This window comes from Leptidea sinapis, chromosome 1, assembly GCF_905404315.1.
Source record: "Leptidea sinapis chromosome 1, ilLepSina1.1, whole genome shotgun sequence".
Classification (NCBI taxonomy): domain Eukaryota; kingdom Metazoa; phylum Arthropoda; class Insecta; order Lepidoptera; family Pieridae; genus Leptidea; species Leptidea sinapis.
This window is the reverse complement of record NC_066265.1, coordinates 8,975,017-8,988,364: the sequence shown is the minus strand read 5'-3', so window position 1 is coordinate 8,988,364 and position 13,348 is coordinate 8,975,017. Positions and strand designations below refer to the sequence as shown.

General features: G+C 38.9%; 1 protein-coding gene across 1 annotated transcript; it reads left to right on the top strand.

Moving 5' to 3' along the window:
* Nucleotides 1-398: 398 nt before the first annotated feature.
* Nucleotides 399-12,589, top strand: LOC126979486 (ubiquitin carboxyl-terminal hydrolase 32-like). The gene is made up of 6 exons (XM_050828814.1): nt 399-568; nt 3,965-4,124; nt 4,934-5,059; nt 6,260-6,445; nt 7,631-8,113; nt 11,027-12,589. Exons 1-6 carry the CDS (start codon nt 399-401, stop codon nt 11,276-11,278), a joined length of 1,377 nt encoding a protein of 458 aa, XP_050684771.1. The 3' UTR covers nt 11,279-12,589.
* The last annotated feature ends 759 nt before the right edge of the window (nt 12,590-13,348 follow it).

Sequence of the window (13,348 nt, the reverse complement as noted above, 5' to 3'; positions counted from 1 at the left end):
CCGCGCCCAACCACGCCACCGACTGGTACGTGTTGTATGACCACAAGGTACGACGAGCGGGGCGTTCAGGCCCGTTACAATACAGTGCCGCTGCGGCGCCGCTGGTCGGGGCGTGTGTTGTACGGCGCCGTGTGGTCGCAGCTGGCCCGCCTGCTGTCGGCGCGGCCGCCGCCCGCCGCCGCCGCGCCCAACCACGCCACCGACTGGTACGTGTTGTATGACCACAAGGTACGACGAGCGGGGCGTTCAGGCCCGTTACAATACAGTGCCGCTGCGGCGCCGCTGGTCGGGGCGTGTGTTGTACGGCGCCGTGTGGTCGCAGCTGGCCCGCCTGCTGTCGGCGCGGCCGCCGCCCGCCGCCGCCGCGCCCAACCACGCCACCGACTGGTACGTGTTGTATGACCACAAGGTACGACGAGCGGGGCGTTCAGGCCCGTTACAATACAGTGCCGCTGCGGCGCCGCTGGTCGGGGCGTGTGTTGTACGGCGCCGTGTGGTCGCAGCTGGCCCGCCTGCTGTCGGCGCGGCCGCCGCCCGCCGCCGCCGCGCCCAACCACGCCACCGACTGGTACGTGTTGTATGACCACAAGGTACGACGAGCGGGGCGTTCAGGCCCGTTACAATACAGTGCCGCTGCGGCGCCGCTGGTCGGGGCGTGTGTTGTACGGCGCCGTGTGGTCGCAGCTGGCCCGCCTGCTGTCGGCGCGGCCGCCGCCCGCCGCCGCCGCGCCCAACCACGCCTATCTACGCCATCTCAATGCCCCCTAATTTTCTCTGGGTTTTCTACTACCCCCCCGAAAGTCTCATACGCCCACAAGGGGGCGTTATCGCCCACGTTGAGAACCTATGCTCTATACAAATGCATTTTAATAAACACATTAATAATATTATTAATAAAGCGTATAAACTGCTCGCCTTTATATTTCGTATATCAAAAGCTTGTACTCTGTAAAAATATTGTACTCTTTTTAAATAATTGTCAAAATTGTGATCACTATGTATAAAGTAAAGTAAAGTATGCATTTAGTATGCATTTATTCATGACATCACAAAACATATATACATAGTTATATTAACAAATAAAAAAAATACGGGGTCATGAAAAGGACACCCACTCAGTATTTTTGGAAATGATTTCCAGTACTGATTTTCAGTAGGTACCTACCAAGTCGACTCGTTGACAGTAGCTGTAGACAACACGGTTCCTTTTGTTATAGGTCTTAAAAGTGACCATCCAAAAATAGTAAAAAAATAAAATAAAAGAAACTAAAAGATTGTATTGGAAAACGAGTTTAAAAATATTTTTATTTTAATTTTATTAAATAAGACATATTTTGATTTTTTATTTTATTTATTCATGCTGTTTATTTTTGATTTTATGCCTCTGAACATTTTTGTTTTTCTAATAGAAAAGATTTCAGTTTGTTTTTAAAGGAGAACAAATTTTTTTGATCTTTAATAGGTGGCGGCAAATCATTCCAGCATTTGGAGGCACTGTATTTAAAGCTACCCCTAAATGCTGCGGTACCGTGTAGAGGCACTTCAAGGAGAATCTTGCCGTGACGCGTCTGATAACTCTCATTTGAGTCCGATAACCACCTAAGCCTTTTATATAGGTAAAATGGTATTCTGTACTTAACCACGCTAAAAAGTAACGAGGCAAACTGAAATTGCCTACGTAATTCCATCTTCATTATGTTGTTGGTGTTCAAAAAGGGTGTTACGTGTGCACGGTAAGGAATATCATAACAAAATCTTGTGCAAGCATTTTGTACCCTTTGTATAAGTTTTTTTGAAGCCACCAACAACCTAGGCCCAATCACTGTATTAGCGTAGTTAAATTTAGAGAGAATAAGTGATTCACATAACTCTTTGCGAACCCAAACGCTTAGCGAATTTCTGATGCGATAAAGTAACTTTAACCTATAAAAACAATTTTTCGCGACACCAAGAATGTGATTTTGAAATCGCAAGGATTCGTCAAATACAACTCCCAGGTTGCGCGCTTCAGAGACTCTGTCTATTTGTTCTCCATTTATAAAAATTTTGGGTTTATGGTCTGATGTTGTGTTGACTTGATGGTTACTTCCTAATATCATATATTTTGTTTTTTTCGCGTCTAACTCAAGGCAGTTATTTTTTGACCATATAGAAATGCGATTTAGGTCTTCCTGTAATTTCGCAAGAGCAGAATTCAAATCTCCTACTTTAAAAGATATATACAACTGTATATCATCAGCATAGATATGGTATTTGCAATTCTTTATACAGTTAGCGATATCCGCTGTGTAAAGTATAAACAGAAGTGGCCCTAAAATTGAGCCTTGAGGAACTCCTCTACAAACATGGGCGCAACGAGAGATACAAGTGCTAAGACCATTTTCACACCTAATGTTGACGACTTGTGAACGATTACAAATAAAGGTTTTAAACCAGCAAATAGTCTCAGATTTGAAACCGTAAAAAGAGAGTTTCGCTAAAAGTAGTTCGTGGTTAATTGAGTCGAAAGCCCGGGAAAAGTCTAATAAAATCAAAATGGTACACTCTCCTCTGTCCTGGGCTTCAAGAACATTATCAACCACATCTAATAATGCAGTAGTCGTGCTCCTATGTTTTCTAAAGCCAGATTGTAACTGTGGAAGTAGGTCATTTTTTTCTAAGAATCCTCTGAGCTGTTCATAGATTACTTTTTCTAGGACTTTCGACATACATGGCAAAATACTAATTGGCCTGAGGTCCTTAAAGGAAGAAGGATTTGTAATTTTTGGCAGCGGAGTTAGAAGGGATTTACGCCAAGCAGATGGAAAAGTTGAAGATGCAATGGAGAGATTGATTATAGCTGTAATAATCTTACTTGTGTATGGTAGAGATAACTTTAACATGTCTAATGAAATTCCATCACACCCCAATGCATTTGAATGTAAACTTCGAAGATGTTTAAGAATATCAGTTTCTAACACAGTTGTAATGGAGAACGTGAAATCCCCTCTCTTATGATTTAGGTAATAATCAATTTCAGAAGCAGGCGCAATTTTATTTCCAGGTACATCCAGGAAATGATGATAAGTTGTGTCTATTCTTTAAAAAAATTCTTATGTAATTTTAGCTATATAATGTATATCATTTGTTAAAGACTGTTTGTTCGAATAGTTATTTATGCAACTGTTGTGTAATAAGAGGTATTAAAACATGAATATGGGTTGATAATAGTATCACATGAGTGTTTTAATACCAAATTATCAACAGTTGCATACAAGACTTTATCATAGCCCAGACTAAAAATTAGAGATTACTAGACTAACAAATTCTGAAACAATTAGCTTATTGCTAACATTAAAACAGCCATTCCTAGTAGTAATCTAATATCATCCATTACTGTTTATATACAAATAAACTAAGTATTAATGAAATAATTATTTATTTATGTAGTAATTTACATTTTCTTTAATGCAATTATTAAAATTCACTTGAATATTATGTTCTTTTGCAGCGTTTAAAATATCCGGCGGTGTTCTGTCAAAACTTGAATCGCTCATTTTTTCAAGAAAAATGGCGGGGTTTCGAATAACCTACTTTTTTATTACGGCGCGCCTCGTTCTGGTAGTGTGGAACACGCGTAAACGAATACGCGTATTCTTTTTTTGAAAACCATACAGATACCCCGCATCAAGCAATAAGAATGTGGCTGTTTGTTGAAACTCTTTGCGCATGAAGGGATTGAAAAAAAAACCAAGGAGTGTTGTTTTGAAATTCAGTACAACATTACAACACTCGTTTGGATGATGTAATGGTTATTTCAACATTGGGTGTTTTATTGTTGGTAATAAGCTGTTTCAGAATCTTTAATAGAATATTTAAAGCATGGATGTAGATAAATAAAATAGTTATTGTATTCGCCGCCAACTACGCGCTCTTCCGACTGGTATCCCGCCCCGCATACACTGTACCGCCGCTCCCATTGCAGCGACGACAGCCTCGGGTACGAGTTCCCGTTCACGCTACGAGTGGTGACGCGGGACGGCGAGTGGTGCGCGCGCTGTGATTGGCCCGCGCTCTGCCGCGGCTGCGTGCTCCCGTGCGGCGACGACCAAGCGACCGACTCGGGCGGCGACGGCGACCTGCTCGTGAGTACACACCACTCTCACGCCTCTCACATCTGCCAGGCTAGGATGCGCACCACGAGTAAATTATCTCTGCGTATTTTCTCGTCTTATCTCGACTATTATATAGTACTATTATAATAGTCCACTGAAACTAACATGGTTGCTTATTTATTTCGTCTCGTTACGTCAAAAGTAGAGATAAAAGTCATTTTGACATAACTGTGGTATTTTTCTCTACGAACCCTAACATGGCGACGTTATTTTTCATATTTTATCGAATTTTAACAATTAAAGTAGAGTGATTTGTCGTCCTACAATCTTGTGGACGAGATTGTTTGTCGAGGATATTTTCAACTAGCTATTTGAGAGTAAAACTAATTTTAAAATTTTATAAGGTGTAATTATTTACTATAGCAGAATTTTCAATTCAATTATCGACAAGAGTGATATACTTATTTTTGATTTATTTTTTTGAGATTATTTCAGCGATCTATCTCCTGCTTGTTTCGTGATTTTTTTTTATTCCAAGAAAATACAGACGGCACTCCTATTTTATTTAGGTACATGTTTGTGTTAATGTTCCACAACTGAAAAATGAAAGTTATACGGTTATTAAAAGAGATCTCAGTATTTGGATCGATACGCTTTGTGTCCAAAATGTATATATTTATTTAAAACCGTACGATGTAAAGACGTACCTGTACATTTGCTTTGATGTTCATAGTCACTTTCAATTAAATATTCTATGCTACTTAACCTGCTTTTGGCCAAGGTTTTTATTTAAAAAATTTCAATATACCCTCCATATTGGCGCGGTGTGCTGCGTGCAGGAGAAGCAGCAACACGTGGTCGGCGTACGCGAGGCGAGCGCGCTGTTCGGGCGGGGCGGGGCGCTCCTGGCCGTCGACTGGGACCCCACGGCGCTGCACCTGCGGTACCAGACCGCCAGGGAGAAGGTGACAATGATAGAGACGTCGCGTCATTGTGTGTTCTACCGCATCCATCACGAGGAGTGTTCTGAATAGCTGTTTCACCTGATTCCTGCTGCCGAATTCTACACGCCACAAGTTAGGATATCATCCCCACCATCTGGATGTGTGGCGGTCCTCGACAGTGCGGTTTTCGAGGAGCTTTCTTCCACGTACTACAAAGCTGTGAAATGAACTTCCTTGTGCGGTGTTTCCGGGACGATATGACATGGGTACCTCTAAAAAAAGCGCGCACACCATCCTTTAAGGCTAGATGACAAGAAAAAAAAGGATACCGTCGATACATTATTTTCGAAAAAACAATGTATCGATGGTTCCGGATCGTGGTTGCGTGTGTACCAGAATTGTGTAATTAGTTAAAGAGCCCGTTTTCAAGTTGCTATCTGAAGATTGTCTCCCATCACCATCATCTTAGTAACCAAACTGTTAAAAGATTTGTATATATATATATATATTACGTTACTTGATCGGTTGGCTCAGTTGGTTAGAGCACCGGCACGGAACGCGGAAGGTCGTGGGTTCAAGTCCCGCATCGTTAATAAAATTTGGTTTTCAAATATTATTTGTATAATATTATATTTACATTTTATTTATTTAAAAGCGTTCGCGATCTGCTATATGTACATGCATATATGTACACACTGTAGTTGCGTCTCGTAACGGTGTCGCGGGTCCAGAGATATTTCACTTCACTTCGATAAGCGAATGCAGTTTAGTTTTCACTTCCAATATTTTTTCTTAAGTCTAGGATATTTTTATTGCGGACACTAACAACTGGAGTTGTTTTCTGAATTTTTACTCTTTGGAACTGATATTATAGTTTTTGTTAAATACTCTATTTGATTGAAAAGATTCAGTTTCTTATATGTTCTTCTCGCGAGCTGTTTCTCTCAAGTTTTTCCCAACATATGGTAAATTCAGTAATTTAAAAGAAATATTTATAGTTACTATTCAAAAGCGCTTAGTTTCATACATGGATCTATATAATAAGAATTGTAATTATTAAGGAAGATATCATATAAAATTGTTTGTTGTTCCAAATAAAATAAAATATTTCATACTTATGTCAAATCTCACTGCACGTTTCATACTAAACTAAATTTCTACTTAGTATATAAGCAGTGCCGCCTCTCATTACTTATTTACACCGTGTCTGTCGTGTGTCAGTCGTTCGTGGAGCACGGGTCGGTGGCGGCGTGTCGCCAGGCGGCCGGCTGCGGCGTGGACCTGGCCAGCTGCCTGCGAGCCTTCACCGAGGACGAGCGCCTGGAGCAGCGCTACCACTGCTCCGCCTGCCGCTCGGCGCAGCCCGCCACCAAGGCGCTGCAGATGTGGCGTCTGCCGCCCGTGCTGGTAGTGGACACACGCACTCACACCCCAACATTGATGCCAGCATGGCAAATCGCCTTATGCCGGTCCTTATAATAAACATCTATTTAATATGGGCACAACTGACGACCCCCTGTACAGGGCCTACATGGTGGCAGAGGTAACTCCTGCACGTGTACTTCTGCATTGTCCAGGCGTAGCAACTTACCGGGCTCAACATCTTGGTACCCCAAACAAACCCCCAGAAGTCTTTAGGAAGGAGAGGAGGTTGCTAAGGTTTCTGGAGAAATTGGGGTGGCAGGAATAACAAATATATATACACACGCAAAAGAGGCGCGCAGTCGTCGAGTTGCGAAAATCAGCCCGATTATACCATACCATAGGGGTGGTAATTTAAACAGACACATTTCTTATCTAAGATCATTTATACGTCTAGATAGACTAGAACAGCTGTAAAAACATCGAAAATAAAAGAGTTTAGAACTAACCTATATTTTGAACAATGCACGCACACTAACACAAAGTGACACACAAATCGAGAGTGTAAGACGTAACTTGTCACGCACACTAAAGTATGAGTAATTGTTCCAAAAACAATCCCTGGCCTATTTTTGTTGTTGCTAACAAGAGACTATCTAGATTGTAGACGTATAAATTATCTAAGATTCATATAATCACTGTATTTGGACAGATATTCCACTTAGAATTCACAATAAGTAATGAATACTACAGCGTGGCACTCTACCTTATATAACTGTGCTCATATGATCACAAATGTTAGTTGGCACTACTGTAGTGCCAACTAACATACATGAATCAAATTAACTGATTTCGTAAGGATCGAAATGGATGCTATTGTAGTTATTCATAATCATCCTTAAACTATACATTTATATTATAACTTTATCATTACAATCTAATCATTACCAAAATAAATAGAATAAATGAATACAGTAGTGTTGTTGAAATTTTCGGTTTATTAAGTCACTGTTGATAGTGTTATTTAAATTAAAGTGATAATTATATAAAATAACAAACACGCTAATAAATAACAGTTGTTATATGAATGCAATTAATAATTGGGATATCTTATGGCGCTCCACGAAGTTGATAGCGCTTGTTCACATACGAGTATATTAAGTAATCAATATAATAATATTACTTCTCATGTTTAAGTAAACATGTCTAATCTCATTAATTTTATTACAGATAATCCACCTGAAGCGATTTCAATACGTTAACAACAAATGGGTGAAGTCTCACAAAGCAGTGAACTTCCCTTTTGAGGATCTTGATCCAACGCCATACCTCGCGTCGGTGCCGCAGGAGACCATCCTCAGAAACCGAGAGCTTCAGTCCCGTCTCGTCGACGTAGACGATGGAAGGGAAATGAATGAAAATGAGGACGAGCGTGATCGACAGAACGTGCAGAGGTGTGGCGGGCATGAGGATTCTCCTCTCGTAGACTTGGACGAGGAAGTTGGGGATAAAAATACTACGCCTGCGCATGAGGAGCGCCTCGTGGAGGAAGACAACGAAACAATGCGGCGGGAGGGCAGGCGGCGACGCCTGCAGTCCAGCAGTCTGCTGGCCACGCCTGTGCTGGATGACCAGCTCGTGGACTTCCACCAGCACCGCCTGCTTCCCACCGAAGACCCATTCGATATCAAGTATCGGCTCTACGCTGTTGTGGTGAGTCTCCTGTATCCGCCTGATAATGTATACACACTGAATCAGGTGTGATTGAAATTGTTGTGTATTTAACACCCCTTGTTTCATTTATTATAAATATATAATCTTTGAACAACGAAATCGCAGGTCTCCTGGTGGTAAGGGATCAGCGCAGCTAAAGCTCTCTTTAAACAATAGAGAAATCGCAAAGATGTCCACCTATTCTATATAACGAATAAAATAGAACATGATAAAAGGTTATTATTCTCTTAAAAAATAAATTCCTTAGGTTACTGTCTTGTATTTCGAAACTTGACTAGGTTCTCGGCTTAGCCGAGCCCTTAGCTTTAGCTTAGCCCTTGCACCATTCGGTTCTATTGTTGACATTATAAAAAGTTGTTTAAATAAACGTAAACTAAGATGTAAATACTATAAAAATAAAATACTAGTAATAAAAATAGATATAAGACATATTCTAAAAAAATGTATAGTGAATTCAAAAAAACATTAAGTATATAAACAAACATGATAATAAATGTAGAGCCACATGGGCAGTAATTAAAAATAAAATACGAGACACAAACTGCAAAGGAAACATAGAGAAAATTATAGTTAACAACACGACAATAACAAAACCCATTGATATTGCTATTGCCTTTAACAATCACTACATTAATTTAACACATAAAACAACACAAAAAAGTATTAAAAAATAATCTAATATTAGTAGTGCCCATGTAAACTCAACGTTCCTAAACCTATGACAGAAAACGAGGTTAGACGAGAAATAATGTCTTTAACTGACTCCAATTCTGTAGGTTATGATGAAATCAACACCAAAATTTTTAAAGAGTGTGCTAATCAATTAACTGCCATTTTAACACATTTAATAAATACATCATTTGAGACGGGCACTTTTCCTGACGCCCTGAAATATTCAATAGTCAAGCCATTATTTAAAAAAGGTGAAAAATGTAAATATTAATAATTATCGTCCAATAAGTTTGATACCCATATTGTCTAAGATATATGAAAAGTGCCTGTACAGAAGATTAACCGACTATTGCGAAAAATTTCATATAATTAGCAACAAACAGTTTGGCTTTCAAAAAAATAAGTCCACTTCATTAGCGGTATTCACTCTTGTAAAGGCTATAGTTACAAGTATCAACAATAGCAATCTAAAGTTTTGATATCTCGAAAGCCTTCGACTTAGTCTTCCACAATCTGCTACTAGATAAGCTTCAATTAATCGGTATCAGGAGTCCTACACTTCAGTGGATAGCATCATATCTTAGCAACAGGTAACAATGTGTCGTTCCACAAGGAAGTGTGCTGGGCCCTATCCTATTCTTACTATATATAAATGATATTATTAACATAACCAAACATCAATGTGTGTTATTTGCTGATGATATCACAATCGTTGTAGCGTCTGAAAAAAATAATAACTATCAATAATCATGAGATTGAAATTAATAACACTATAAATAAATTAATACAATGGCTTGATATAAAGAATTTGAAAATAAATCTTAATAAATCCGTATATATAAATTTCAATAAATGTTATAATCCTTAATACAATATACAACTAAAAATAACAACAATTAAAGAAGTAGCACACACAAAGTTTCTAGGAGTAATAATAGATGAGAACTTCAATTGGAAAGAGCAAGTAGATAATATATCCAAGAGAATAAATAAGTTCGTATATGCGCTTAAGCAAGTCAAAAAAGTAACAATAACTGCTATAATGACTTATCACGCACATGTAGAATCTCTACTGCGCTACGGGCTTATATTATGGGGACACAGCACAGATATAAACACAGCATTTATTGCTCAAAAAAAGTTTATTAGGGCAATGTACGGGATGGATCCTGAGCAATCGTGTCTACCCATATTTAAAAAACTAGGATTGTTTCCTTTGCCGTCGCTTTACATCTTCGAGATATGTATGTTTGTAAAAAAAATAAAGAATTGTTTAAATCAGCTAATGATCTAAATCCGCGGAACCGACGTGATCCACAGATTCGTTCTACATGATGTTCCAAAAATTACTAAATATAATGAAAGTTGTGTATCTAATTGTGTTCGTGTTTATAATAAGTTTAAATTCCGAATAGCATAACAAATTTAAATTCTAGATTATTTAAGAATAAGCTATATAGTTAGCTAAATGGTTATAATTTTTATAGTGTTAAGGAATTTATGGAAATGAAATTCTGATATTCATTGCGGTTATATATTTGCATGCTAGGAATAGTGCTGCTAAAACATATAAGCTCATTATTATAATATTTAAACACCATTGTATACTATGTTTTTTGCAAATAAATATATTATTATAACACTTTAAAATTGTAAAATCTTAATTTAACAATCTGTGGGTCGGTGAAATAGCCTCCACTTGCAGATTATTGTTGATCTGTGGTTATCAAAATTAAATTGTCTTGACTTAGCTAATCTTTGGTAGCCTTTATTCTTTGTTCGGTTGGAAAAACGGTACGGATTAGTTACGACGACGAAAAAAAGGACTCCGCGCCGTGATTAGCAAGTGAAGCACCGTTATGCTAGTGTGTGTGCGGTTACGGGGGATACTAGTTACACAATTTTTTCTCGCTTAAATAATCATATATGGCCACAAATACTTATATAATATCGTTTTTACATTTTTTCACAACGCACGACGGCATTTTGAAAATATTTTTTAGACGCAAACTGATCTGTCAGAGACGATGACAATTCTAATAATGGCCGCCAATCGGCCTGTAGTAGTGTGAGTGTGTGCGGGGGGCTATGTATTTACACGTTAATCGGCTTGTTTTGGTGCTACACTGTAAGGTGACACGGAGTCCTTATTTTTTTTACTAGTCCGTGGGATTAGGAAGCCTTTTGGTGAATAAAACCTGAATTGGATTTACACCGCAGGCGCACACGGGCCAGCTGAGTGGCGGCCACTACGTGTCGTACGCGCGGCACCCCAGCGGCGTTTGGTTGTGTCACAACGACAGCGCGTGTCGCGAGGTGAGTCCGGCCCGCCTCGACCCCGCCGCCGCCTACCTGCTGTTCTACGAGCGGCGCGGCCTGGCCGACCACCACTACTTGCCTCCCGTCGCGTCCCCCGCCGCCCCCGCCGCCCCCGCCGACGACGACCCCGAGCGGGCCTGCGTGCTCGCCTAGCTCACACCGCCTGTGGCAGGCCACTGATAAACGTTGTTATATAAGCTCACTTCAACCTCAATACTGCAGTGAAATATTCCCAAATCATTTCTCGCGGGTGATACGGCCGGTCTTGCCATTATACGCAATAAATTAATTTATTATTTTTGACACAGTCTTTAAACATTCCTATGAAATATTGCAACATATTAATTTTTATTTACAATATGAAAATTGCTTTTCTCTAGTAATATGTTAAAAGTGTTACATAGCAATGTTTGTTATTACATTAACATGCTGGTACTGTAAACAAGTATTTATTTAATTTATATAAATTTTAGTTCACAAATGCAAATGTATTTTAAATTATCCAATGTGTAAAGATTTTCTTTACAAATGTACAAACAATTCAACAGTACTTAAGTATCTACAGTATAGACTCCTTAAAGACACCTCGATTGTAAACGACACATTAAAAAGCCTGGGCGTGCACGTTACTGTGTATCCGAATGAGACGTGTCATATAAAGTTTTCATTCTTTAACTGTTACTCACTTATGATCTTGAGATAATAATATCAACTCTAGTGGAGACCACTGGACAGGCTGTTTCATTTGTTTGACAGCATTTTTTTTATGCCTATTTGAAGCGCCACTCGGGAGCTTCCAGAAAACTAATTTTGACGTATAATATTAATGGCTGCGAAGGAGCATACGTACTCGGTATACGTAATCTTTGTATTTTGAATTACTTTCCTTAATTTTCCGTGTTATTTATACTTCAAGAATCAACGTAATAAAGTACACATTTTTTTTTGTGATAACTTTCCCACCATCTTTGTTTGCTGAGCTTGTCATCACTAATATTAGTAACGCATACTCTCACTACATGGCCAACAGCGCCAAAATGGCGAATATCAAACAGGCACAAAAGCACTTTGGACAGCCGCCAGTCCAGTAGTATTACTATATACTTAGAGGTCAGTTGTGGAGACTGAATGCAGTCAGAAAGTGCTGTGTGGTGACATCTGTCACACGTTATAGTCAGATCATGGTAAATGTGATTGATGTTACTGTATGATGTTATTATTATTCGTTTTTTAACACATTAATTATTATAGCATATGTTTATGAGTTAATGTTAAGGGTTTATGTGTAATATTGAATTTTGTATATAAGTGCTCATATTATATATGTGTGTTATTTATTTTTAAGATTATTTTATGATGAAATACGAACACAAATTTATATTAAATAGCCAATGATTTTTTTGTAATTATTATAAAGATTATTTAATAATAAATGATTAAATGTCGATATTATATCTGTATTGACTCGTGATTTTTCTTTTTTGATTACTTCTAAGACCTCCATCTGGTTGTATGACGTTTTCAGGAAACTTAACTACCGAACTTTTCTTCTTCGTCAAAAGCGCGTACACCTTTCTAAAGACCAGCAACGCTCTTGTTATTCCTCTGGTATTGCAAGAGTGTGTTTGCGGCGGTGATCACTTAAATTGAGGTGATCCGTAGGCTTGTTTTGATCTCCTCTTCCATAAAAACACCTAAAACTGGAAGAATGTGTACTGTCGAGATCCTGATTTATAAGAAGCTTTTGCGAATTTTGTTATCTAACATTGAAGATGATCCATGCACACTAACAGTTCAAGCTGATACTGCATAGCATACTCGGATCTGCGCCGTTTAGTGCTCTGGCCTAGGTGCAGATTTGATGTAGGTACAGCCCAAAGAGGATATAAATACTACGTAATAAGAGGCGGGACTGCCCAAGTAAATATTGAAATTTAGTTTAATATGAAACGTGCAGTCATTTGACATAAGTTTGAAATTGTCGATATACTATCGACACATAGAGAATAATTACAACCTGTCACTAATTAGCTGTCCCAATATACCCATTAAGTCATTGTTATCGCCAGTTCACTGTTGCAATTTCCATACAAACTTATATCCCTGGTAAGCTATACGTCCTCCCATTGACAGACAGCGTGTACGGATGAGTTACCGTCGATAAGTTTATTGGGACAGAAAAGTCAACGATTGTTACGATTTTTTATCTCAAGTAGGCCACAA